This window comes from Zosterops lateralis (genome assembly GCF_965231275.1).
Source record: "Zosterops lateralis genome assembly, chromosome: 3".
Taxonomy (NCBI): domain Eukaryota; kingdom Metazoa; phylum Chordata; class Aves; order Passeriformes; family Zosteropidae; genus Zosterops; species Zosterops lateralis.
Window position 1 is genome coordinate 25,553,627 of NC_139764.1, and position 27,128 is coordinate 25,580,754.

Genomic DNA, 27,128 nt, shown 5'->3' on the forward strand with positions numbered 1-27,128 from the left:
GCTGTGTGTTCATGAGTATTTTTCTCTCTTTTCGGAAGCTGAAGATCTTTGGGAAACTCCTGAGTGACAGAGGTAAGTGAAACTGCCAGTGGGTGGTGCATGGGCATCTCTAATGCTTGCAGATCCGAGCTGAGCGCTACCCTTACCCATCACATGTATTCTATTTACATCACAGCAGAGGGAGCGTTGGCAAAGCATCTCAGAGGAGCAACCTTTTGTTATACTTACAGCTGCTAGTTAGTGCAACCAACACAAAAATAATCACAATAATAAGACATTAATAATCATGCAGTTAATTGATTCACCATTTTGCGACCATTGCAGCCAACTTGGCCATAACTCGGTTACTGCATCATGTGTACCTGTGATTTCTTACAGGGAAAGAAACACCTAAAATACCTCAGGATGTTTAGGATTGGTTCACCTGGCTGATTCTCTCAACTGTTAACTCCGTTCTGGCCTTTTTTCTGTATCTGCCAGAAGGCTGTACCAAGATGTTGATTTTTCTTGTGCTGTCCTCCATGCTCTGCGCTGAGGGACTATATTTGAAATCAGTGAGTGAGCTGTGTGTTAAGAAATAGCTCTGGCACTAAAATGCTTAAAGTTACTCTTTGTTTCTCTGACTTCTCTCCTAATTTGGATTATCCCTCCAGACTTGCCCACAAGATGGAATACTAAGAAAATATTGTTTTATTTAATTTGTTTTTTGATGTCCACATTTCTCACGTTTCCTGTTCCAATTTTGAAGTGAGTCTGAGCTCCGGCTGTTATTTTGGGGATCTGAGAGAGGGGATTAAAAATAAACGAAGTGCGGGTAATGCGTTTCTTGCCACAGGTTCTCTTAGGTAAGTCAGTAAAAAGTTATTAACATTCATCTCTCTTCAGGTTAAATAGAGGGATTAGATGAAGGGTATTACTAACACAGGTCAAGGTATTAAAATATGGATGCCTAAATTTAGGCTCCTAATTTTGTATTTTGAGCGCTTAAATAAGGCTTGATCTTATGCCCTTTAAGGTCAATGCCAAAGCATTGACTGAGTTCAATTTGCAAGATGAAGTCCTAAATTATTCTTAAAAGTTCTCAGCGTCTTACAGCTCCAAATAAGTCATCACCCTGCCTCTTTGCAAATCACGTGTCTTTCCTTAAGTTCCTAAACATGAGGCTCGTGCTTTTAGGTATTCCATATTTAAAATCCTGCCTGTTGATGTTTTCTGTCTCAGGGGCCATGGACATGGGAGAGTAACAAGGCTGATAAATAAGCATAGCTGGGACACAGATAGATTTGCTTTTTTGGTGAGCAGTGCTTAGCACAAACACTGCAGATTCTATAGCAATGTCAGTATTTATTACGGTGTAAAGTTAACATGGAAGGCACATGAATGTCCTTGTTGGTGCCAGAATTCAGCACGTACATGACCATTTGCACAAATTTCACAGACACCACTCTCCTGGTAATAGGATGTTGGCAGGTGGGAAGATCACAGGATCCAGATGAAACCTAAAACGAGATGAGCAATCCCGTAGTGGTAATTTTAGAAGCTGGGTTCTGTACATTATTTACAGTACATTGTAGCTTTACAGAAATAAGGCTGCCCCTTGCCACTCATGGATTTAATGGTTTCTGTGTGGTTTCTGTGGGGGACTTTCCTCAAAGCAGCAGCTGAAGGGATTTTGTCCATCCAGAGGAGTGTTAGAATTGGAAGTTATTTGCACTAGAGCTACCTTCATTCTTAGAACACTCATCTAGCACGAGGGGAAAAGGCACCTAAGACCTTCCACCAAATACAAGGATTGAGTGAATTAATCTGCTTGCTGCTGGTCTGAAGTGCAGAGGCCTGGCATAAAGACGGAGTTGTTCACAGTGAGCTGGGACAGTCGGAAGTGGTTCCTGCCTCTGAGAACTTTAAATTGGCTTTACCTTCAGTTAATGAAATATCTCCTCTTTTTCCTGGGGGAAGTCAAATTCTCCCTGCCTCTTGGAAGACATTTTTGGCAATTGCATCCTGAATACGGGAAAGTCCAGTTATTTTGGATGGGTATTTGTTTCTTCAGAAATGCTCTGTAACAATCTGTAAAAAAAATTACAGAAAAAAATGAAAAAAAAAAAAAAAAAAAAAAAAAAAAAAAAAAAAAAAAAGGGATTATTTTGCAATGTTTAAACAACACCCACCACTCCGCTGTAGGAACATGATCCTTGAGGAGAAAGGGTTTATATTTTCCTTCTGGCTTTTGACTGGGCTGGATTTCTACCCTTGCCCAGATGGAAGGCTGTGGGCACAAGGGGTGTGGGGTGTGACCTGCAGCTGGGGCAGTGGAGGGGCCAGATGGGAGCTGCTCCTTGCTCAGGCAGATCCATCACTCATCTCTCAGCCTTCCTCAGGATCCGTGTGACCAGGGCAGCAACATGCCCACATACTGCACCAAGGGGTGACACAAAATCTTTAAAAATTAAACAAAGGGAAGAATCAGTCTAAGATATACTGAAAGCAAAGATTTTTCTTTTTCTCTTTTTTTTTTTTTTCCATGTGTTTCTCTCAGCCAGCAGGTGCCTCTATAGAGCCAATGCTTTGCTGTATCACTACGAGTCTGTGGCACAGCATTGGAATACCTGCTTTTAAATTACAATATAGCCTTCTCTTTCTTCAGTGTCTTTTCCCCCTACCCCTTCCTCCAAGCCCACGGTGAGCCCTGAGATCTGCCAGTCTGGACTTCCACTCCATCTGCCACTGGATGGATCACGTCCTTGGAGGATGAAAGTCGAAAAAAGATGTATGTTGACACAGACATCTTGTTACTATGTGTGCCCTATGAAGAATTTTTCTGTGTGACAGGAACCAAGTAGCTCAGTTGGGGAATGCCCGCACCAAACTCAGTGAGACAAAGCTGCCTCTTTGCCCTTCCAGTACCTGCTCGGAAAGCAGGGTGGGGTTTGTCTGGCAAAATGTTCACCCCTTCAGTATGACACCCTTCTGCACACCCGGGCACCACTCAGCCAGCACAGGCAGGCCCCTGAGCCACGGGAGAATAGCACCGGGTTAAGAGGAATATAAACCCACCTGAGGGTTTAACCCTTTAACACATAGGTGCTAAGAAATCACTGTATCTGAAAAGCCGAGTCCCGCGGGGATGGTCATCCCGATGATGGCTGTGATTAGTGTGTCCCCCGCCGCCCCTCTCCCCAAATGGCTCTGCTGGACTTTGGAACAATTCCCACGGGCAAAGTGAATTTTGACCCGCACGTGTATCCACCGGCACGGCACAAAGCGCGGCGACAAGGCAGGGCAGGGAGCCGGGCTCGAAATGCGCCAGCCGAGGGGCGACGACCCCGGCGCGGGGACCCGCGGGGCCGCAGCCGCCTCGGAACCGCGGCCACCTTGGCTCGGAGGGCGGGGCGAAGGCCGGGCCAGTGCCGAGGAGGTGGGACTTGCCGGAGCGTCTCTCCCCGTGGCCGCCGCGCTCAGTTGCAGAGTGCTGACGAGCGGCGGGCTGTGGGGCGGGCGCGCAGCGCTAGGCGGAGGCGCCGCTGGAGAGCGCGGAGCGGGGCTGCCGCCGCGCCGGGGCCAGGAGCGCACGCCGCGCCGGCGGGGGACAGGGGAGCGGCCCTCCCCGGACACCGGGACCTGCTCTTAGCTCGCCGCCTTGCTTTAGCCTCTCGTTTAATTTATTTTTTTCCCCACCTATACTTTGATCCGTTGGGATTTTTTTTTTCCTCCCTTTCCTACAGAGCCTTCCCACGCCCCAGTTCCCTCCCTCTCTATCCAGCTTGGATTTTTTTTTTTTTTCTTTTTTCATACATTACTATTCTGATTTTTTTTTTTTTTTTTTAAGCGGTGGACAGAGAGAGGGAGAGACAGTAAGAGAGAGGACAGGAGGAAAAGGCTCTGTTGGTCCTTTCCGCCAGCAGCACCCGATTTGCGGAGAGGGGTCGGGCCGGGCGGCGGCGGATTCAGCCCCTTTTCCCCGGGGAGGCGACCCCGGCTCGGGGAGCCGCCGGAGCAGCCGCCGCGAAGAGGGGGCGCAGGAAAAGAGATGCATTGAAAGTTTCCGCGCAAACTTTGCCGTGAGTGCGCGAAACCGAGCGAGAGGGTGCCCGCCTGCCCCGGCGCGGGGAGAGCGGCGCGGACGGGCGCCGCAGTGGAGCTCGGAGTGCCCGGCGGCGGGGGCCGGGCGGCGGCGGGGCGGCCGCGGAGCCTGCGCTCGGCCCGGCGGAGCGCCCACCCAGAGCAGCAGCGGGGGCCGGCGGGGAGCCGGCCGTATGGAGGGGTGAAACCGGAGACCCCGAAGAGGAACACCCCTTCCCCCGGAACCCTGTGCAGCGCCCGGCCGGCGGCACCCCGGGAGGCGGCGGCGGGCACGGAGGAGGCGCGGGCGAGAGCGCAGCGGGGCGGCGGCGGCGGCGGCGGGGCGGCGGCGAGGCGGAGCACGGCGGGCCCCGCTTCGCGGCGTGCGCCGGCAACCATGAACTTTCTGCTCACTTGGATCCACTGGGGGCTGGCGGCGCTGCTCTATCTGCAGAGCGCGGAGGTAAGCGGCGGGACGGGGGCTTTTGTGCCCCGCGTAGCGGAGGGGGAGGGAAGGCGGACGGCCGAAAATACTTTTCCCCCTTTTTTTTGTTTTCTCCCGGTACCCCCCTCCCTTTCCCTCCCACCTGCTCGGTGCGGTGCGGCCGGGCGAGGGTAGGTGCCCGCAGCACAGACACGTGTGCCGGTGTGTGCGTGCGGTGCTGCAGCGGGGGGACAGCGCTGCCCGGAGCTCCGCGGGGCCGTGCCCGGTGCCGCGCACAGGAGCGCGCCCGGCCGGGGGGTCCCGCCGGGGCCGGGGAGCAGCGGTCGGCGGGGCGCGGGGCAGGGAGTACAGCGCGCCGCTGCCTTCTTGCATCAGCCTCGGCTCTCCTGACATTGCAAAAGGCTGCTTCGGTGATATTTGCCTTGGGTCCCGGCTCGGGTTCGTGCCGCCGAGTGGAGTTCAAAATGCCTTGCTGGAAAAACAAATAAGAGATCAAAGAGGACAAAATGGATCCAGAATTTCGTCCAGATTGGGAAAAAAAAAAATCAAAATGTGGATCTCCTGCACCGAGATTACAAAACCAAGGATTTTTCTCTTCCTCTTCAGTTACTTTTACCTCATTGTCATTCTTAAGGAATTAGAAACCAACTCTTCCTCCTTTCCTCTTTTTAAAGTAAAAAGAAGGGCAGCTTGCTTTGCAAACCTGTCCTATAAATCTGTTTTCTAAAGAGTCAAGAGGGCTGTGTTGCCAAGAGATATTAAGGGGTTTAGACAGAGTGCCCACGTGAAAGTGGCTGTTCCCGAGGCAGGCATGGATTACGTTTTAAAGGTTATAACAGGTTAGTTCTCTCCTGCCATTTCTGCTCGGCACTTGGAAAGAGCGCGGGCCAGATCATTTCCCACAATCGTGAAAATAAACGTCGCTTGCAAACTAATCAGTTATTCACATTGTTTGTTCAGCATCGATGCTGGAAGGCAACTCCCCAATTAGGAGCCATTTCAGCTGTAACTGAAGTCATGCAAGCACTGCACGCTTTGTTTCTAGCCTGTTATATCTCTACTTTATCCAGTGACAGCCGCACATTGGGCTGTGCTCGGCTGTGCTCCATGGGAACTGAGGTGCTCTCTCACTTGAGTGTGGCACAGAGCAGCTCCCTGCTGCCTTCCTGCCAGATTTGACTGGTGGGACAATTGTTTCTGCTCTCCCGGAGTTTTTCTGCCATCATCCAGAATAAGGGTTTCTTTGCCTCCCAGCTCCTCCGTAAACTTGTAGAGTAGCATCTGTTCCCCACCTATTGTATAGACAACTCTGTATCGGTGTCCAGTGATAACACTCTTTAACCCTCCCCTTGTTCCTTTTCCCCTCCCCTTCCTCTTCCCCAGAAGAGGAAACGGTGGATCAGGTAGAGTCGAGATCTGTCTGTCCTCAGGAGTTGCCTAAGTCTCACGCTGCCTTTACTCTTAGGCTGGAGGATGGTGCAGATGAGAAAACAGTATAATGATAGAAAAAATGGTAGGGAAGAATTACAGGAGTTTGGGGGGAAAATGTTGTGGGGACACAAGAGATGGCTAGAGGTTCAGGTACCTGGGTGATGTGGGCTGTATAAGTGCTCAGGCAGATGGATGGTGAGATCTGCCCTTCGGTTCTGTCCTTATTTGTCCGTTGGTTGTCCGGGCACCACGGTGATGGGAACGTTAGAAATACCAGCAGATCTCATGTAGGCAGCTTGATGATGACTCTGAGCATGGCAGAAGGCATGACTCTTCACATGGGACTAGGGTTTGTGCTTTGATGATAATATTTATCTGGCTGTCAGGCTGATCTATCTAGCTAGCCAGGCACATTAAGAGGGCATTAAATAAAAGCCCTGACAGAGTCTCGAGTTGGGAAGCGTATGTCTTCGGGGGTCCAGTATGTGCCAGGCAGCTTTCCTGGAAGTGAAGGAGAAGGGATGAAGGAATCACGGCACTCCTCTGGTGAAGGTTCAGGGGGATGGCTCCTTACTGAGGTAGTTGTTACGGTTGCTTCAGCAGCAGGACTTGGATGGTGGGAAATTGTTTCATGGTCAGGTCTGGGCAGCACTGATGCCACAGGTGTCTGCCTCCACTGGTGGCGATAGCCTTTCCATGCAGGCAAGGGAGGGAAAGGCACTTTAGGAGTGCCACTTTTCCAGCTGATTGATTGTGCTGAGTGGTGTGCACAGTCCTCACGCACCACGGGATTAGAGAGGTTGCTCTGTTGTCCCCTTCCAGTCCTCCCTTTCCTAGAGAACGGGGGACAGGTGGTTATTCCACATCTTCCTTCATTTGTGGGTCTTGCTGCCAGCCTGGTGACAGGTCACTCCTGATGATGGTCTGGGAGCTCTTCCCCTCCTGCCCTGAACAGCAGAGGGACCTGGATATACCAGCTGAATTGCCATAGGGAAGAGGCAGTGATCAGACACTAAGGGAGGGAGAACAAGCCTGTGACTAGACTGTTAATGATCACACACCCACCAGGCTGCCTGCCTTTGCTGTGCCTCTGCACCACACCACGATGGGGAGCCACCAGAACCTGCTTCCACAGCCCTTAGGCAGCTGGGACGCAGCAGGTCACCTTCCGCAGAGCCGTTCCTGTGCTTTGAGGACGGGCTGGAAAGAGGAGCACTCCTTTGGGAGCAGAGGAGAGGGATGTCTGAGGGGCTCACTGATTCCTCAGAAACCCCAAATCCATTCTCCTGTCTGTTCTGTCAGAGGTGCCTTGACTGTGCTGGCAGCTTGCAGGATTACTGACCTCTGTCTGCATGTACAATGGAGAAGGAGTGCAGTGAGTCCCATTCCCCCCCTCTCCTAAGCAGAAAACGCTGAGAATTTCTAGTGCCTAAGACGAAAAGTGCCTTAACTCCTGTCCCAGAGTCCCTCTCAAAGTGGATGGATTGTTTGTTCCAGTCCTAAACAGTTACAAAGCTCTTTTAATGAGGCTACACAGATTAGGGGGAGGGGAAGGGAGAGAAAGAGTGCTGGTGGTGGTGGTGGTGAGGGGGGTGATGGTTTAGAGAGGAATGACTTGATTAACCTTTTCTCTCCCTTCAGAGAAAAGCTTGCTTTAGACAGGGACTGAGGGAGAAGGGAGACAGGGAAGGTACAGACACATGGATGGTGTGAAGTGGGTTTATTTGTTGGGGAAGGTTTTACCCCACAGAGGGAGAGATGTGCATTTGCTTCAACCTGCAAAGAGCACAGAAAGGAGTTTCCTCTGTCAGCCCCATTCCTGTGTTCGTTTATCCTCTCAAGGCCAAGCCAGGAGTTGCTTCCACACTACTGTGAAATGTTGAAAATCTATTGGAAGGAAATTGTGTTACAGAACTGTTGGGTAATGCCAAAAGCCAGCAGAGGAGAGCATGACCTTCAGGCTCCTACCGAAGGGCACAGTTGGCCTGCTTGTCCTGAGGAATGTTTTCTGTTCCCCATGTCTGATATGTAGCAGACTGTTTTGAAGTGAGGCACAAGGCCCTGCCTCACCTGCTGTTCTAGTGAACGTGCTTTGAGGGCACTAGGCACAGGTGAAAGGCACTGCTGAAAGGGCAGAAAAGTTTCCTGGAATAGTGAGCAGAGAGCGTGTTACTGATAGTTCTGGGAAACCTTTCTGGTTTCTGCTGAGAGCTCCCCTGGGAAAGCTCAGAAGCTCTTTGCCCACTTTGCACTGATCTTGTTTCCCATCTTTGGGGTCAAATCACATCCCAAGTCAAGGTGAGCACTGCAAGAGTGTTCTGGCTCCTGCTGCACTACATCAGGGGCAGGGAGAGGTGCTGGCTAGGCACAGGTGAGTAGCAAAAGCATGTAGCTTGCTTCTGCTTCTCATCACTTGTGCAGCCTGTGTGCTTGCATGTGAGGAGGCAGTGGGGTTGGCAGCTGGCTGGGTAGTTTTGCACAGAGAATGGGTAAAAATGACCCTCAAAGTGTCTCCAAGCTAATTTTGCTCAGTCTGTCATGGTCATTTTGTGTGTGAACCAGAAATCCCTCTGTGAAAAGTCTTGGGCATTGTGACTTGAATAAACTGACTTGGCTCGTGATCCTCTTCCTGTGCCATAGCAGATTGAGGCTTTTCTGCCCTTGATGAGGTTTTCTTTTTACCCATAGATTGTCAGGCACTGAGTGGCTTTGGAAGGCCGCTGCAAGCCTCCGCTGCCTCCATTTTGTTTGTGCTGTTGCAGTGACCTTCACACTTCAGGAATGAAACTGTTTCTAGGAACCTGCTTTTTAAAGTGTTGTCACTGCACTGAGACTGGGCACCCAGCCCCCTCATCCCCAGAGAATAAACAGATCCACATGTGGGGCGGCTTAGGTCTGGGCTGGTAAGTTATGCCCAGGTATAGAGAGAGAATTTTGAAATGAGAAACAAGTTTGATCAGGGGGACCTTAGACAAAGGGAACTATGCACAGACACAAAGGAATGTCTGGGAGAGGGGCTCCTAGCTGGCTCTCTTGCCCCCTCCTTTTAAAAGCTGACACTTTGGGCTGCTTGGATGGTGGTGCTGCCCTGTGCACAGGACTGCTTAGAAGACCATAGGTGGCAGATTCCTGTTGTGAGCTTGGGGTGGACTTGGCCTTAATTCAGTTCTGTCTTCAGCTGCAAGATCAGAGGGCCTTTTTCTGAGCCTGAACAGAGCATATTGCTGACAAAGCAGTATTTTGTATGGATCCCCATGCTTGTGGGCCTCTGCTTAAAGGCAGCAGGTTCTGCTGTGGATGGCATCATGCAGGTGGAAACATACCTCGGAGAAGTGAAGAAAGCTGGGCCTTTTCCATTTTGCTTCAGAACAGAACAGAACAGCAGGGGGAAGCCTGCCTTGGCTGGAAAGTTACGTCAGAGCTAAAGCCCTCACGAAGAGCAGGAAGAGTGGCGTTCTTGTTTCACCTGGAATTAAAAATACTTCCTTACTAAAGTGGTGTAATATTTCTCCATACCATTTTGGGGGTGGGTTACCTGTCACCACTCCTGCCTGGATCAGTGCTTTGGAAATGTCCCTAGTCCCAAAGGGGGCAGGAGAGACTGCAGAGCTTGCAGCCTTTTCGGTTTTGGCCCAGGGGAAGCTGTGGAGGGCAGGAATGGGATCCACGTAGGGCTGGGGACTGGGACACCTCGGTGAGGGCGTGCATCGCCCTCTCTTCCATCAGAGAGGAAAAAACCCGGGCGGGTTGGCGGCGGCAGTCGGGAAAGTGGTGCTGTCTCAGTAAATCGCCCTGACACCCGGCCAGCCATGCCGACACCTCCGTGGGCACCTCTGCTGGGTGACAGACTCTGTGACATTGAGAGGGAGCGATGCCCTTCCCTGCCGGGCCTCCCGTGTGCCCTCCCGGGCCAGGTTCCCTTTGACGGGGAGAAGCGGGGCCCGGTTCTGCCGGCCGTGTCGGCAGCAGGAGCGGGTCACCCCGTTACTTTTCTCCGCCGGGCTGGCGTTTGCTCCCGGCAGCTGACAGCAGCTCCCTGGGGACGCGTTTGTCCCTTCAGGGCCTCTCTCGGCCCGCCACGCCGCCTTTCAGCCCCGTCCCCCGGCCCGGGCCGGCCCGCCCGTGCCCCTCTGGGCTCCGCAGGGGGACGGGGGAACAAAAGGTCCCTCTGTGCCCGCCGGGAGCGGCTCGGCCTCGGGGCGCCCCCTCCCACCGGGGCTCCTCCGCCCCCGGCCCGCCGCGGCACCGGGACCGGGACCCCCGGGGCCCCTGCGCGGGGAGCGCCTCACGGTTCCGTTTGCTGACTGATTCTCTCTTGTCTTTGCAGTTGTCCAAGGCTGCGCCCGCCCTGGGGGATGGGGAGCGGAAACCCAATGAAGGTAAGCGCTGGGCGGCTTCCCGCGGGCGGGGACGGCCGGGGGCCGGGGGGAAGGAGCCCCAGGAGCCGCCGGCAGCCGACACCGCCGCCTCCCGGGGAGCGGGACCGGGGGCTGCCGCCGGGAGGCGCCGCCGCCATCAGCCCCTTAGGGGCGGCCGCAGCGTCCGCGCCGCGGGCCCGGGCTGGGCCGTGGGGCCGGGGGTGGCCGTGGGGCCGAGCCGGGCTCCGTGGGGCCGGGGGTGGCCGTGAGGCCGGGCCGAGGGGCCAGGGGTGGCCGTGGGGCCGGGCCGGGCTCCGTGGGGCCGGGGGTGGCCGTGGGGCCGGGCTCCGGGGCGGCCGCGGTGCCAGGGCGGGCAGCAGGGCCGGCCCAGCCCGCCCCTGGCTTACCACAGCTCGCAGGGAAACTGCGTGCGTGCGCTGGTGCACATACGCACGCCCATTTATATATATATATATATATTTATATATATATTTATATATATCTGCGCACACACGGGCACACACAAAGAGCTGAGTGGCGGCGAGCAGTTTGCTGGGAGTTCGCCACAGCGCTGTAGGAAGGGATTTGCCAAATGTTGCTGCCCGCCTCTTTCCCAGCGGCGCTGGTGATGCCCGGCTGGGTGGCCGGGGCTGAGCCCCGAACAAAGGCCGGAGCAGCCCCCAGACGGCGGGTCTCTGAGGAACAGAAGGAGAAGGGGGCAGGCCAGGATGATTTTCTGGGCTCATACCTCACAGCAGTCCCAGGTGCAGTCAGGAGATTGCTACGCACTGTAAAGAGCCAGGCTTGAAAAATACACCTTTTCATTCTGGTGTGGGCTAGCAGACTTTGCAGATTCAGGGAACAGCACTATGATCTGATAGGTTCTACTAATTTGTTCCTGGTGGTCCAGCATGGGCAGGACCATTGCCCGGTGGGGAAACAAGGTGGTGCCTCTGCAGCTGCTGTGATCTCGTGTCTTTCTGGCTGCCCAAAGGCCGGGCTGTGACAGTGTCCCCTGCCTCGTTGGTTCATGCAAGTGAATGCAGACCAGAAGGGCAGTCAGCCCTTGGATTAGTCAGAGACGCCTCCTGCGAGTTGGGTGTCTAATGGGGCCCTGTGTGTGTCAAGAGCTTGGCTTGTGTCCGCAGTCCTCAGTTCAGCGGTGGGATAAAAGGGCTCTGGACTTTGGAACCTTCAGGCTGAGCTGATCATCACTTGCTTTAAGACCATCCTGACCGTCTTTTCCCCTTACCTGCAGAGCAGAGCGGATCACTTGTCACATGGCAGGGTCTTGCAGGGTCCCCACAGGCTGTGACCTTCAGCGTTATTCCAGCCGGAGGTCAGCAGAGGGCTCCAGCAGTGTGGGCCCAGATTGGCTTGTTTTTTTTAATAGCAGTCAGTTTCAATTTCTGTGACTTTATTGCTGTGACAGACTCCGTGTGTGTTGCCAGAGGTTTGTGGCAGGCTGTGCTTGGGATAGGTGTCCATTTTGCACGGGCAAAATTTCTGATTTGCTGGTGGGCTGCCGCCTTTTGCGCTTGACCCTTGCTCCTGCTGAAGTCAACAGAAGAAGGTTCAGTGACTCCAGAGGGATCAAGATGGAGCCTGCTGTGAGACTTATTTTGGTAACCAGTTCTCTGCTGTTGGTAGAAAAGAGCTAGTGTCCTCGTCTGTGCCATTTGTTGTGTCCAACAAATCCCTCCTGGGGAGGGAAAGAATCAAACAGAATTAACTTCTGTCACAAGAAGGCTGATGGGATTGCAGGAGAAGCTGGTCTGGCAATATAAGTGGTGAGACTTCAGTGTTATTGTCCTGGTGCTATTTCAGGTTCTGCAATGTAGATACATCTGCAAAATTGAAGTCAAGACTCCTGGCATTATCTTCCTGGCTCTACTTCTGTCCTGTGGTTTGACCTAAGAGGTCCTCTCTCTAAACCTCAGTTTCTCCTCTGTGAAGAGGAGATCATTAGGGCCCTCTCTTACCCAAAGATGGTCCTGTAGCTCCTGTAGTTCCTTCCACTGAAGCTCTTAGGGGCTTGGGGTGAAAGGTGGGTTTGTGTCTTTGGCCATTTTATGCTTTCTCTTGAGATGTCAAGCTATGACAGGTTTTTATTTGGGATGGACTTAACTCTGCTTGGAGAGTGTTATTTTAGCTTCAGCCCTTACCCTTTTGTACTCAGGAGAGGTTTCCACATGTTTTGTGGCACAGGAAGTTGTAGAAGAGTCAGACAAACACTCCTTGTTTCACGGGAAAAGATTTTCTGGTATAAATAAAGGAAACCACCAGCACTTGTTGCTGCACTTTTATTTTTAAAATAGCAATGTGTCTGTATTGCTGCTAAGCTGCTGATGGGGAGGGAGACAAAATGATCATAGACTTTCTCCTTTTCTAGTCCAGCACGTTTTCACTCAGCTGCTCCAAATCTGAATTTAAACTCTGCCTTGAAGAGTTAATGTGGGTCCTGTCTGTATTTTAACCTTACTTCCCCCTCCATTCTCAATGAAGAACCTCTGACTCAAATCTGGAGGTGTTTTGCAGGGTAGGAGTGTGACTTAATTGTGGGATTAACTTCTAATGTGGGCTGAAGCCCAGATTGCAGGAAGGGAGCAGACCTAGTGGTTAGTCCTTCAGTGACCTTCCTGTGCTTCCCCATAAAAGAGACCTTCTTCCATTCGTGACACAGCCAATGGAAAGGAAGCACAAGCAGAATCGGCCCAGCAAAGTGTGGGATCTAACTCCCAATACACAGAAGTAAGTGTAGGTATGGTAGAAGGGGCAGGGCTTTGCTTTGAGGTTGACTGTACCTCAGTCATGCGCTCTAGTTTGGTTTGGGTGGTAACTGCAAATTGAACTACAGAGTGTTGCACAGTCTCCATGTGAATTCCCTGTGTCCAGCAAAATAAGGCAACATGCTTTTTGTGGGAAGATTTTCTGACTGGCAGCTAGGGGAAGCTTCCCTGGTTCCTTTTCAGAGGCTGATTCAGACTTTGGAAAACCATCATGCGTTAAAGGTAGAAACTCCCAGATTCTTCATGGGAAGGATTTAGTCCTGTCAAATCTCCCAGATCTCAGGTATAGTCGTCAGGATGCAGCTGTGAAAGCAAAGGCCCTGCAAAAGAAGTTGAATGTGTTGTTCTGAGGCCAATCTGCAATCTGGATTCTCTGGTGTAATCCAAATGCTTGGGTAGTGCAAACATTTAGAAAAGCATGGCAGACGTCAGTCAGTTTCACTTCAGTTTTCTCCTCTGTTTCGGTTTCTGCCTCCTTTATGCCCCGGACTGGTGTGGTGAGCAGCATTTGATCTGCACAGGTAACTGTTGCTTACCCTCCCTCTTACTTTCTGTCCCTCCCCTTGACGTAGGTCTGTAAGCATTTTTATCCTGAACTATGCCTTTACTGCCAGAGTTCTCAGATCTTGTGTCTGGCACAGTGTGAATAATCAACAGTGCAGTTCAGTGACCGTCATTGTGCCCGCAGAATTTCCCACATATTAAATTGTTCAACTTGTTGGAACATAGGCGGTGACTAAGGTCACTCCAAAGGGGAACAGGAAGAAGGAGGAGAAGGAGGTAGTCACAGACAAGATAGGAGAACAGACAGGAGACAGGGAAGAGCAGGGGAAGGAACAAGGAACAGAAACATGTTGTCTTCTAGACAAGGAACACCAACAAACAGTCTGTGCCTGCCAGGCTACATTTCCCTTTCACAAGGCACTTTCTTTTTTAATAGGTGCTCACACACTCTGACACTTCAAACTCCTTGGATGGAAGCTCCTCCCCTCTTGTACCCACTCTTGGCACTTCAGCACTATGGCACTGTCAGCCCTACATGACCTAGAATTAACTTTCAACAATTAACTGCGGGCTGTGAGCTCCAAGCCCTGCAGCTTTTGCATTTTTGTGGCAAAGTAACCTTTATGCCAGTTTGTCACAAGTTCAGGGCACTTTAGAAACGCTTACTGGAGACCATTATTTTCCATGATGCAAGCAGTTTGCTCTTATCACTCTCAGTTATCAACCTTGGTGCTGAAGGACTCTGCATACTGTACAGGTGGATCATTATAGTGCATAACAGCATGGGGCAAGTACTATCTCCTTGTGCATACTCTTACCCTCTGCTCCATGTGAGACATCCTCTGTTGCCAGTGTGGTGCTAGAGCTAGGAGTCCTGGAGGGCTCCCAGATACTCACTGTTTGCAGTACTATACTATCACCTGGGGTTTGTGTGTGTGTACTTATCTATACTATCTCTCATCTCTTTAAATCTCTCCAACCCTTGACCAAGCAGCAGAATGAAGCTTTGGCAAGAGACTGGGAAACATTGAGAAACACTTGTGAAATCAGTGCAGATCGCAAGCAGTTAGTGTTTGCTCCATTTGTAGGGAAGGCATGGGATAATGGCAGATCCACCCTGTTCCCCCTCCCACACTGTCTCATTGTGGTTCAGTAGCCAAATATATAGTCTGGTTAATCCTGGGGGTGCTGTGAGCCTACTCTGAATCTTTCAGTGGGTGGCTTGCTTCCTCAGTCTGGGAAAGTGGTCAGTGTGGAGACACAGAGGCTGTGACTTGTAGTGGATGCTGTCATGGTTCCGTGGTGACCTGCTGAGGTGGATGTTCTGCATGGCAAAAAGAGGTAGATGACAGGAAGGGTGAAGATGCATAGCTCCATGTTCAGAGCCTCTGCTTGCTCTTTGAAGTGTCTGTGTGCTGAGGTCTGTACAAAGGATGCTTCTGGTTTTAAAACCCACTGGGGCATCCACTGGCTGTTTTGAAAGGGACTAAAGGGCAAACCAGTGTAGGGCCTTAATCCAGAGCACAGGTTATCTGCTGCAGCTTCAGGGTTTTGTTGGCTGAGCTCATATTCTTAAGTGGCAGCATACCAGGAGTATGAGGAGTAGCAGAGGAGAGGTTTGGGGGAGAGTTACCTGTGGCTTGCGATATGGTATACCAAGGAGGCAAACAGTGAGGCTCTCTTGTCCATCTTGCCTTTGCCCTGAAGCAGCTGTAGGAGGAGATTGTCTTTTTCCCTTCCCACTTGATGTATGTGTATGTAGAGCACAGACAAAGGATTTAGGCCTGCAAGACTGTTAGTGAAGAGCATAGGGTAGTTGTGTTGCAATTGTCTGGCTCACTTTAAGGGGTGAAGCACTAGACATTCTTGAGCTAAGTTTGCATTAACTTATTCCCTCCATTCCTCTTTTAGTTATCAAATTCCTGGAAGTCTACGAGCGCAGCTTCTGCAGGACTATTGAGACCCTGGTGGACATTTTCCAGGAGTACCCTGATGAGGTGGAGTACATATTCAAGCCATCCTGCGTGCCTCTGATGAGATGTGCGGGTTGCTGCGGCGATGAGGGCCTAGAATGTGTCCCTGTGGATGTGTACAACGTCACAATGGAGGTGAGGGTCCAGCTTGTAATCTGCCATGCTTGTTTGGAAGGACACAAGTCAGCCATCACAGCCACCCCAAGTCTCAACTCCCTGCTAATTCAGAGGAAGTGCAACCTACCCTAGGGAACCTCTCTTCTGACTCTGGTGCTCTGTGTTAGGCCACACAGGGTTAAAAGATGAGTTGCCTGTGCCTGTTTAAGGCTGAGGAAAGCCTTTTTTTTGGCTCTTGCCCAAATACAGTAGGTAGGAGCATGCAAAGGAGTATTTCTGATGGTGATATCTTCAAGTTCCCAAAGAAGTTACTCCTTGGGCCCTTGCTCTACCTTTACTCTGCACACAGCTGTTTTTCTGAAGGCAACTGAGTAGGGCAAAAGGGGAGAACCTGTCAGTACTTTCTCCTGAAGGGCATGTGAGGTCAGCCTGTACCAACAGAGCAGGGAATTTGGGTCATTAGCTGCCCTGGCATAGCAGGGGTTAAAGGGGCTCTAAGAAAAAAACTGCTTCTGTGTCAGCTGGAAAAGCCTTTCTGCCTCTGGGCATCTTCCTCCTTTGTTTGGAGACTGTTGAATTCATTTCTTGGAAGAGACAGAGCTGGCCATCATAGCAAAGGCTGGGCCTATGGGGAAGATGCAGATTGCTTTAGAGGGCTTTGTTACTGCCCTTGTCTGTCTCGCTGGATCTCAGTTCATGTCCAAAACCACGCTGGCTGGTGCCCATTACCTGTAACTCTGACCTGTAGCTGTAGCTCCCTCACCTACTTTTGTTCATTAGTCTCTTGAATGGCTGCTGTAAATATTACTGTCACTTTTTAATATTGATGAGAGATGTGCAGTGCTAAGTGGTTAACCAGCAGGTCCTTTTACTTGAAATTTGGGCTCTGTTTGAACTCTGTTGGAGAATTTGTCTGTGCCCTTTCATGGTTCCCCATGCAGCTTTTCCACTTGCGGGCTCCAGCCTGGGCCAGCGCCTACTAGCTTGATGTAGCTAAGGATGGTTTTCTTCCTCCCATTCCTTGCTGAATTACAGTTTCTGGACTGGTATGCCTGCATGCCTGTAAAGGGTCAGAGGCACTTAAGCAGATCTCCAGAGTTTGTTTTCCAGCCATGTTCTGGGTTAAGAGAATGTGACAATATTCCATAGCTTCTAAATAACTTCCCTGGAGGTACCTGGGGCTGAGTTCTGGGTGATATGCAGCTTTGCAGGACTCTTTTAAGCACAGATCTCCAGATTTATTTTGTGTGTCAAGTTATTGAGAAAGTATGGTGTCAGCTGGGAAGGAATGGTGGCTTAAGGAAAAGGATTTGGAATTTTCGATTGGGACCTTTGTTGAGACTGAAGCATGGCTTCTGCACGAGCAGGCTGGATGTTCAGCTACTGCCTGTCCAGCATCAGCCAGGGAAGGCTCATTGAGAACCTTGCTGTGGTGGTACACCCTTTCCTATGCCTGTCTCTAGGGCAGTCCACCAGTGCTGGCACTGGGCATGCACGAGCAAATAGAGCTTTGGCACAAGTTTGGTGTTGCTGCTCGCTTGTGATCAAAGGCCTTCCCTGACTGGGAGCACGGGGCCTCAGAACTAGCTTGAACTCTGCCCTGCTCTTCCCAGGAGCACCTGGGGTGCGAATGCTTTGCTGCACAGCAGCCTGATTTGGAGCTGTGAATATGAAGAGTGAACAGGCAGTGACCCTCTCTGTTTCTTTTATTCCAGATCATGAGAATTAAACCCCATCAGAGTCAGCACATATCACACATGAGCTTCTTACAGCACAGTAAATGTGACTGCAGGTGAGAATGGAGAAGCACTGGTTCCTCTTGCAATAAACTTACTCTGAGCCTTTCCTTTTTTCTGGCATTGGGTTGGGACTTTTGTTCAGATGCTTCTGTAGCCTTCTCAGCTGGTTTGAAGTTGGGATGACTGAGCCTGGGAAAAGAAGCCCTCTGCTGTCAGGGCTCTTCCATCTCTAGTGATCACAGGTGGACAGTTCTAGCCTGCATCCTGGGATCTTTTGGCCCTAGCCAAGGGTCAACAGGAGAGCAAAACCACTTTGAGATGGACCACTTAACCTGTGCCATGGGCATCCTGCAATGCATGTCCTTCCCTGGATGTGGTGGGAACTGGGGATGATACCAGAAGTATGTGCAGTAAGCTCTCTTCTAATGAGGTCTTTGTTCTGTCTTTCCCCACAGACCAAAGAAAGATGTCAAAAACAAACAAGAAAAGTAAGTGACAAGCCTTTCCTCCTTTCTCTTTTGGTGGTTGGTTGGCATTTCCTCTCCCCACTGCCCCTTGCCCTTTTCTTTGGTTGGATATACTCAGTTTAAGAAGGAGTTTTTGGAAATGGCATATGGTACTGCATGGGGCGATGCTCTGAATCCATTCCAGATGGTCACAGAAACCCAGATCTGTTGGTCCTTCCTTCGTACCCCAGACACGGACCTTGCATGACCCATGGCCATGGCAGTCATTCCTAATGCTTTTTCCTGAGTCAGGGAAGTCCTGTCATGTCTGTCCTGCTGGAATGGATTCAAGGTGCAGCCCCCATTCTCCCCTTCCCTCTTCCTGGGGTGTTTCTGGTTACTGCAAATTGCTGCCTTTATTATTAATTTTTTTCTTGCTGCTTGAGTGAGTACTTGCTGGCTTCTTTCAAAGCAGCTTTGGTAGGAACTCTGCTGGCTACAGGGAGAGGTAGAAGTAGAGGCTTGGTGGAGGCAGGACTGATGCCATGCAGGATGTGACACTGGTTTTGGTTGGGTGGGGCCCTGGGAGGGTGTAAAGGGAGGTGGATGTCCTAGCTGGGTCTTGGTAAAGGCTTTCATGAGGGGTTTTTTGAATCTGATTGATTTGCTTTGGTGGCTTGAAGGAGGTTAAGTCACAGCCTTCACTTTACTTCCTCCCCAAAGTAAAAAGGTGGAAAGTAGAAAAATGAGCTTTAATCCTGTAGTAGTTGCAGGGATGAGTGTAAAACATGAAACAATGTTGAAAAGAAATGATCTTTCTGAGTGAGAGGATCAGCTGGATTTGCAGGACTGGGAGAGCGACTCTGCCTTTTAGAGGTGCGGAGTCGGAGAGGAAGGAGTAAATATTTGGAGATGAGGCTGAATCTGAGACAGAGAGAGCAAACAGGAGAGAGAGAGCTTCTTTCACCCCTCTCCTGGTGGTTGTACGTTTCTAGCTGCCTTCCAGCCTCTCCTCCTCCCCCTGGAAATCTGCTCCTGGCTGCATCAGACTGCGTGCAGCCAACAGTCCTCACTGCACAGGGCCGTGTCGGGGACGGTCGGTCTGTGTGGCTCTGTAGTTTGAAGGCGTGCGAGAGTTTGGTCTGTGTGAGCTCTGGTGAGGATGGGGTATGGGTGTAGCAGCCAGCTCAGACTGCGTTGCATTCACTTTCCTCTTCTAACAGCACCTTGCCTGCTCTTTGCTGGTTCTGCACTCCCCAGGGAAGGAAGGGAAGGGATGGGAGAGACTGGTGTGCTTTGATTTGTGCTGGATTGAAAGTCTTGTTATATTGGTACCCCTCTCCTCCCTTCAGGTTGATTTTCTGTCCCTCACCATCTCCCTGTGACTCCTGCCTGACATGCAGGGCAGAACCGGGACTGAGCTGATGCTCTGACACTCGTTCCAGTGAGACGACTTTAACAGGGCCTGGGAGAGACCTATGGTGCTTTCTCTATGGTGCTTCCCCCCAATTCCCTTTCACAGCTCTCTCCCGAGGTGGGCTGCACCAGGGAACGAGGGAGCCTTTGCTGAACTGCCTCAGAGCTGGGACTCATTTGCCTGACAAGCCCTGGTGCTTTGCCTAGGGCCTTCTCCTTGCATGTCTCTCCCTTGCTCCTGTGCTAATGTGGCTCAAGGAGCAGTACAGGCTCCAGCCTCCCTCGCTCCCTGTGCTCTCAATGGCCCATAGGGATCCATGGTTAGTGTCCAGGACAGCATGTCCTAGCCCCTGCCTGCTCAGCTCCTGCCCAAGAATCAGAGGCAACTGGTGAATTTTTCAGAATGGAGTCAGTGCCTTGGCTCCATCTGCTTGTCTGTCTGGCAGATCCACATGGGAGGTCACAGGAGGGAAGAACTGAAAGCTGCTTGCTGATTATCTTCTGGGTAAAATAACTAGGTCAGGCCTTCCTCTTCCCCCTCTTTACTCTTCAGTACTCAGAATGGAGGCTGCCAGAGGAGATGTTACAGACATACAAGTAAGGTCTCCTGGAGTCCTCTGTACCGCAGGCAGGAGGTGAGGTGAAGGAGCAAAGCCTTCAGGTTGGATAACCCTCTCCCACACAGCAGTGCTGTGTAGATCAGATCTCCTCCCTTGTCTGTGGAGTGCTCCCATCCCAAGGCAGGATTACCACCTGCCCTGCAGCAGAGCTGCTGGAGCTCAGCTGGCCCCTCCTAGGCCCAGTGTTGGGCAGTGCATCAGGTCAGAGTGGTTTCCTCTTCCCTGAAGAGAGCCCTTTCACTCAGGTTGCCTTTTGTCAGTCGTTGTGCGCCTGTGCTTGTTGCCTGGAATGGTTGTCTGCACTCACTGAGGTGGCGTGATGCTTTCACAAAAGCTTTCTGTTCCTTCTCCCTCTCACCCCCTGCCCCTTTCCCACTGCCCCTCTCTGGAGGGGGCAGGTGCCCCTCTGAGGCTCCAGCAGATCCACCTCTGCTCACAGCAGCCTTGCAGGAGGTGGTCTGTGCTGAGTTCCCTGGTGCTGGCTTGGCTGTGAGCAGGCTGGTTGTGGAGCTGACAGGAGCGCCGGAGCCAGTGAATGTGTGTGCGAGGTGGAGATCTGTGCTTCGGCCCTGGGATTTACCCTCCAGTCCTGCCTCATGTGCTTCTCCCCTCCCAGCAAGGCACATGGCTGTATTTTTTTCTCTTCTTCCTTGCGTTTTCTTCCGTTTTCTCTCTATCTCTCCCTTTCTTTCCCCCTCTCTCTCTTTCTCTTTTTTTTTTTTTTTTTTTTTTTTTTTTTTTTTTTTTTTTTGTTTTTCTTCCAGAAAATCAAAACGAGGAAGGGGGAAGGGTCAAAAGAGAAAGCGCAAGAAAGGCCGGTACAAACCACTCAGCTTGTACGTTTGTGTCCTCTGCTTGTAGACTCTCTTCCCTCCCTCTCCCCAAACCAATCTGCCTGCTTGCTGCTCGCTCAAATCTCACCCTCCCCTCCCAGTCACTGGTGGGCTGCAGATCCTGCAGGGGCAGCACTGGTGGTGGCACTGCTCTGGCACTAAGGCTATCTTAGGGAAGGTGGCTTTAGCTTGCTTGGCTCTCTAATCATCAGTGGTGACCATTGTCCCAAGGCACAAGAGTGTGGTGGGTGGACGAGTACCCTGCACCTCTTCACGCCTTTCGGTTGTAACTCTGTCATCTGCTTTCCACTACTTGTCTCGTGCCCTCACTGCTATGATGACTGGTGACAGGCAGGCTGGCATCTGCCATGCATGTGTGTGTGTGTGTGTGTGCGCGTGTGTGTGTGTGCACATGTGTGTGCGTGTCTGGTGGAGTCACAGGTGGAGAGGAGAGGTGGGACAGTGGGAAGCCAGAGAGGGGGTGCTGGGAAGCCAGGGGGGGCTCTCTGTCTGTTTGTTTTTTTTCTTTCTTTCTGCTCAGTTTGGTGGCTTGTCTCTCCCTGTCTCTTTCGCTCTGCCTCTCTCATGGTGGTTCACAAAATTCTGCATTGTAAATTCATGGTCCCTCCATAGGAAACTCTTAGGTAGTGAGGTTGGGGTGGGACTTATAGAACAGAGGGCAGTGCCAGCTGCAGCGGTCAGCATGTGATGCTGGAGCCCAGCTGCTTTCCAGGGGAGGAGAGACCCTGTGTACTTAACTTCTTTAGCCGCTGGCCTCTTTCTACTCAAACAGTCCACTTCAGAGAACTCCTTTCACTGATGTGTCAGTAGCTGGCTGGGACCTCTCACCTTCCCATCCTTGCTTTCCCCTTCTTCCTCCCTCTGGCCTGAGCCAATGGATCCAATGCAGCATTTGTGAATACTGTGCAGAAGGCCTGTTTTCTTTCTCTACGCTAATGCAAGGGGTTGCTGTCCTGGGGCTGTCGAGGTGCTGCTGGAAAATCCATCAGCCCACGGCACTCCAGTGGGCAGCATGGGGGCTGCGGGAGGGGGCAAGGGGATTGCTTTGATGTTCAGGGTGTTGCATGTGTATTTTCTTTCTGCTGAAGCGCTGTAGCTTAGACATCTTTCCTTTTGCCTTTTTGCAGTCACTGTGAGCCTTGCTCAGAGAGGAGAAAGCACTTGTTTGTACAAGATCCCCAGACCTGTAAATGTTCCTGCAAATTCACAGACTCACGTTGCAAGTCGAGGCAGCTTGAGTTAAACGAGCGCACTTGCAGGTTTGTGTCCTGAAGGATGAAACGCACAGAGAAAGAGAGAGAAAGAGAAAGAGGGGGGGAGCTTGCTTCCTGCTGACTTCTGGCACCAGTGCTGTTTGATTACTTCTTTTCTCTGTCCTATGTGGGCCAGAGAGCAGAGGGGCTAACTGGGGTGAGGACAGAGTTCCCCTGTGTCAGTGGGCAGCTGTGCATTTCAGGTGTGCTCTCAGGTCTTGGATGGGGATGGCTCCCAGAGACAGGCCCTTTGTATCTCAGGTATTTTTTACCATACAGTAGGATAATGGAGTTCATGTTGATGAGGTAGGCAGGGGGAGGGTCTGTATCCCTCTGTACCTTGCCTGTATGTGCCACTGAGCATACTGTTGGACAAAGACAAATGCTTAACTGACTAAGATTTGACCACCCCTGTCTCCAAGCCCTTTTTCTGTGGCTTGTAGATGCTCTGCTGTGTGCAGAATGAGGAAAGCCACTAGGAGCCTCCCTCAAGGCTGAGCCTACATTCTCCTTTGCCTCTTTGTTGTTCTAAAAGCCAGGATGAGCACCCTGTCCTCTTGTACTGTGCTCACAGTTTCCTGTCCATGTTCTGTCCAATGCTGTGGTTTGAGAGGCTGCGCTCAGGACTGTGAATGGAATAGAGCAGATTTAAGTCTGCCCCTGGGTGAAGACAGAGGTGTGTATTTCAGGTGTGAGATGGGAAACATAAAGGCACTGTAGGGTTAGTGTTAGTTCAGGGATCCATGCTGTGCATGTGTCATCTGAGTGCTGTCACACACCATCTGTGGCACAGACACATAAAGAAACCGATTCCCAGTTCTCACCTGAGCACTTTGGTGAACTCAGCGGGGTGTCTTGACTCGCACAAGCTGTGTGTGCACCTCTGGTGTGGGATCATCCTACCTGTGTAGAAGGAGACATAGAAATGGGGTTGCTAAGGAGCACTTGTCTGTGACTCTGAGCTCAGATCCCTTTCACAGAGATCTAGGAGGCTGTTCCTGTTCCTGCAGTATTGCAGTGGTAGTGGCTCTGCGAGGGGAGAATACAAGGGAGAGAGATCTAGGGTCCTCTGTGGCTTGTGTCTTGAAAAGAGGAGACATCCATTGGCTAGGTGGCTCAGGCTGATGCAAGTAGCAAGTGCTTCCTTTGGGTGTGAAAATGCTTTGTGTCCAAGCCAGAGAGGCATTGGCACTGCCAGCATGGTGGAAACGGCTCTGTATACAGAGAATTTTCTGTGGTGCTGTAATTTCAGTGGGAAAGTAATTGATGGAGGGGCCAGAATAGAGCAACTTCTGGAGTTAAACTTCTCCTAGCAAGCAAAACCCCTGAGGTCTGAGACCAGGCTCAATGTTGGCCTTTTCCCCTCTGCTCCTTTTCCAAAGTCCAGAGTAACTTATAATTACCCTACAGAGTTTGAAGGGTGAGATAGTAACAAATACAACGAAAAACAAAAAAATACCCCAAAGAAATCATAATGGCAGAAGAAGTTTACTCATTTCTCTTACTAGTCCCTCTCTGTGATGGGATAATTGGCACTAAGGGAAGTTTCCAGAGGCAATGTGTTGGCCAGAAAAATGGAAAGGAGTCATAGGAGTGGTTAGCTTATCAGTTTCTTGATAAAAAGCTGGTTAACCTGAAGTTCCTCTTGCTCTTTCTTGTCGAATTAGAATGGGGACCTACAGGGGAGAGTAAATTCTCATTTTTCCTGTTGCTTCTTGAGACTACTGCTGTTCTCTGGTGCTAACCCACTCAAAGCAGCTAGTGGAATGAAAAGCACTTACTTTTCACCTTCTTGCCTGCATGAGGCCTTGTTGTCTGCACTGCTTCCAACCTAAACAAGAGGCTAGGTGGAGAGCTGAGGTTGTGTCTCTTTCTGCATGCATTGCTTAGCCTTGTTTTTCTGTGTTTGTGTGTATTTGTGTGTGTGGTGTGCAAAGATGCAAACAAGACACTCAGCTTATCTGTGAGGAAGCCACTGATTCTGCTCCTAAATTTACCCCTGTTTGAGTATCCCCCCTGCTCTGTCTAGGTGAGCCTGGGGGGAATAGAATTCATTGACTCGCTTGTGGGGTCGAGATTCTCAGCTTATTTGCCCCATCTGCGCAGCACTTCACCCCACCAGTGACGTCATGCCATGTCTTAACACCATGTGCTCTTAAACACATTAGCCACCACCCTCCCTTCCCTTCCCTGCCCTAGTTGTACCCCCATCACAACATAAACCCTTGTTCTCTTTTTCTCCTTCTCCTCTCTGACAGATGTGAAAAACCAAGACGGTGAGCAGCGGAAAAGAAGGGGAAACAACCCTGTTTCTGGAGCCTGATTTCTCGCCTGGACAGAATAAAACAAAACAAAACACTAATCCAAATGAACCCTAAAAATGAAGGATCGGTAGAGCACAGCACTTTCAGTACGGACGATGGACTCCGGAAGGAACATTCCCCAAGGCACCCGCCGCACAGAATTCACCTTTGGGTTTTGAACTGTTTTATTTTATTTTTCTTTTTATGCTGCTAAATAACAGAGCCAGGAAGACTTATAGGGGTGTATTTGATGGGTTTTCCCATGCATACATATATATGTGTGTATACATGCATATACATATATATATATGTATATATATTTTAACCATATCTATATATACATATATGTATATCTTAACCACACACACACACACACACATATATATATTATATATATATATATATATACTGATTATTTTTTTTAACATTGCTAATGTTATTGGTGTCTTCACTGGATAATACTCGACTGCTGTGGACACAAGCGGGCTACTTGGGGCATAAGAAACAAGCTAAGACTGGACTTGAGTAGAAGCGCTGGGTGTAAACTTCTTAACTCTAACTGACTTGTGCGGCCTCCGCTGTTTTTGTGTAGAGTGTGCTGTACCACAAACCACCTTCTCCTTGCCTGGGACAGGGAGGAGAGGTGATGGAGAGGATGGGCAGGGAGTTCCAAAGAGCGGCATCTTAGGGTGCGATGGGTCAAAGGCCAAGGAAATGGCCATCTCCGTGATCAAGGATTCCTCCTCCCCTCTCTTCCCCCAACCTTCGCCCTTACTCGTCTCATAACCTGCCTGCCTTGCTGGGACATGGGATGTCAGTGTACATTTTGCGTTGACTTTATTCACTGTAGAACCTTTGCCAGAGAGACGTGCTGGCTTCTCTTAAGGATGGTGGGCAGCTCATGCGCACTGACTTGCTGTTCAAGGAATAATCACAGGAGTCTAGATTTCCCGCCCTTGGTGGCTGCAGAAGGACACAAGGTCTACAGTGTGCTGAAGCAAGAATGGGGACCGGTGCATAGCCACGCAGTTATTCAGCACTGTCTGCTTTCTTCATGCACAGAGCTGCCACTCAAGAGCATCCAAGATGCTTATGGAACATTTCTGGAAAGGGATATTAATCAAAAGTATATACACAGTAGTGGGGGTGTGTGTGTATGTATGTGAATGTATGCATTTGCGTGTATGTATGTATGTATGTGTTTTTCTCTCTTTTTTATATATATATATTTATTTTTATACATATATATATATAAAAAAATAATATATATGTATGCCAAGATTGAAGGGGGGGGGAAAAAGAAAGCAACTTTGGCTGCCTTCAGTTTGCATGCCCTGTGTAAATGACCCTTAAGAACGTCAAGATTTTTTTTTTAATGACGTACTGTAAATATCAGGCCCCTTTTCCATGTCTTGGGCTGGGGAATCAAATGTGAAGGCAGCTGGAGTCCCTTAGCTGTGTCGTGAGGTTCTTGGCTATGTGTGTATCTGCAGTGTAGGCTGTGGTGTACATGAAACCCACCTTACACGCGCGCACACACACACGCCCCTGAAAGTGTGTTTGTACATCTATGTGGATATATATAATCTAGTTCTGTGATTAAAATTATTATTAATAATAATAACAATCAAAAAAGGTACTCGGTCTGTGTCAGAATGCTGCCAAACGTCATCTGCAATTGAATTTTCAACGCCTGATAATGTACAACACGGAAAGCTTCCAAAAAGACAAGACAGTCTAAAAACAGACTCACAACAAGCGACTACTAACCACTAGGATCTCCCCATCCGACTGATGGCTTTCAGAAGGAGAGAAAACACACGGGTGGGTGCTTGCATCTGCAATGTAGAATACTCATGCTGCATCATGTGCAAGACAGAGGCTTCCGATCGGGGGAGGGAAGAGAAAGTGTTTTATATACTTATTTAATATCCCTTTTTAAATTAGAAATTAAACAGATAATTTAATTAAAGAGTAGGGATTTTTCAGTATTCTTTGTTAATATTTAATTTCAACTATTTATAAGCCGTACCTCCTTTTTTTTTTTTCTTTTTTTTTTTTTTTTTTTTTTTTTTTGTACTGGTTGTGTATAAATTTAACCTTCCTGTTGTCCCATCCCGTCTCTCCCCAATTGTTGGCAGAGTCAGTAGCATGTTATGGGCAGTTATTTAATTAATTTCTCTAACACCTACCCCTACACATTCCTATTGAGACAACGGTTAGATATACATCTACATACTATATATATATTTGGCTATGTGTTTGTATATATATATATGTTTATGTATATGTGTGATTCGGATTAAATAGACACTACGATTTTTTTATATATGTAAAAAGAAGAAACAGGAAAAAATAGAAAATTCTACATCTTGAATCTCTCTCCTTTTTAATTTTAATATTTGTTATCATTTTATTTATTGGTGCTACTGTTTATCTGTAATAATTGCGGGGAAAAAAGATATTAACACTACATATTGTGTCTAGTGAATTTTTTCAAGATATTCCTTAGTACATATTTATTTTTAAACAAAGAAATTACAGATATATCTTAAAACAACGACGACGACGACAAACAAACTTTTTTTTGTATTAAAGAATTTAATTCTGACCTTGATTTCCTTTGCCTTCTCCTTCTGCCTTGCATCCTGGTTTTCTTCCATTGTGTAACAGTTTCTCCAGCATTGCCTCTGGAGGCTACAGGGTATCAGCAATCTACCAATTGGACTCTTGGATTTGGGCCCAGAGCCTCCAAAAGCATCTAGGTACCTAAAACGCGATGAAATGAATGGGAGGTAGGCACCAGAATCCTTGTGTG

At 49.9% G+C, this 27,128-nt stretch overlaps 1 protein-coding gene and 1 long non-coding RNA gene across 7 annotated transcripts; one reads left to right on the top strand and one right to left on the bottom strand.

Moving 5' to 3' along the window:
• Positions 1-1,414: 1,414 nt before the first annotated feature.
• LOC310907894 lies at positions 1,415-4,703 on the bottom strand. Its single transcript, XR_014589740.1, has 3 exons — positions 4,650-4,703; positions 2,664-2,743; positions 1,415-2,070 (listed from the first exon to the last, which is right to left on the bottom strand). It is a non-coding gene; the product is annotated as an uncharacterized lncRNA (long non-coding RNA).
• On the top strand, positions 4,392-26,925 carry VEGFA (vascular endothelial growth factor A). Of its 6 annotated transcripts, XM_083858406.1 has the most exons (8): positions 4,394-4,525; positions 10,266-10,317; positions 15,501-15,697; positions 17,395-17,471; positions 17,874-17,906; positions 20,665-20,736; positions 21,882-22,013; positions 24,266-26,923. In XM_083858406.1, exons 1-8 carry the CDS (start codon positions 4,460-4,462, stop codon positions 24,285-24,287), a joined length of 651 nt encoding a protein of 216 aa, XP_083714532.1. In that variant the 5' UTR covers positions 4,394-4,459; the 3' UTR covers positions 24,288-26,923. The 6 variants fall into 6 exon arrangements, with proteins under 6 accessions (XP_083714534.1, XP_083714536.1, XP_083714535.1 ...); XM_083858408.1 differs by lacking the exon at positions 21,882-22,013 and having other exon boundaries at positions 4,392-4,525; positions 24,266-26,925; XM_083858407.1 differs by lacking the exon at positions 20,665-20,736 and having other exon boundaries at positions 24,266-26,924.
• The last annotated feature ends 203 nt before the right edge of the window (positions 26,926-27,128 follow it).

What these genes read in the sequence shown, in the direction of transcription:
- VEGFA (XM_083858406.1), top strand. Translation starts at nt 4,460, where the DNA reads ATGAACTTTCTGCTCACTTGGATCCACTGGGGGCTGGCGGCGCTGCTC. An exon ending in TGTACAACGTCACAATGGAG is followed by an intron (nt 15,698 to 17,394) that starts GTGAGGGTCCAG and finishes CTTTTATTCCAG; the next exon opens with ATCATGAGAATTAAACCCCA. An exon ending in TTAAACGAGCGCACTTGCAG is followed by an intron (nt 22,014 to 24,265) that starts GTTTGTGTCCTG and finishes CCTCTCTGACAG; the next exon opens with ATGTGAAAAACCAAGACGGT.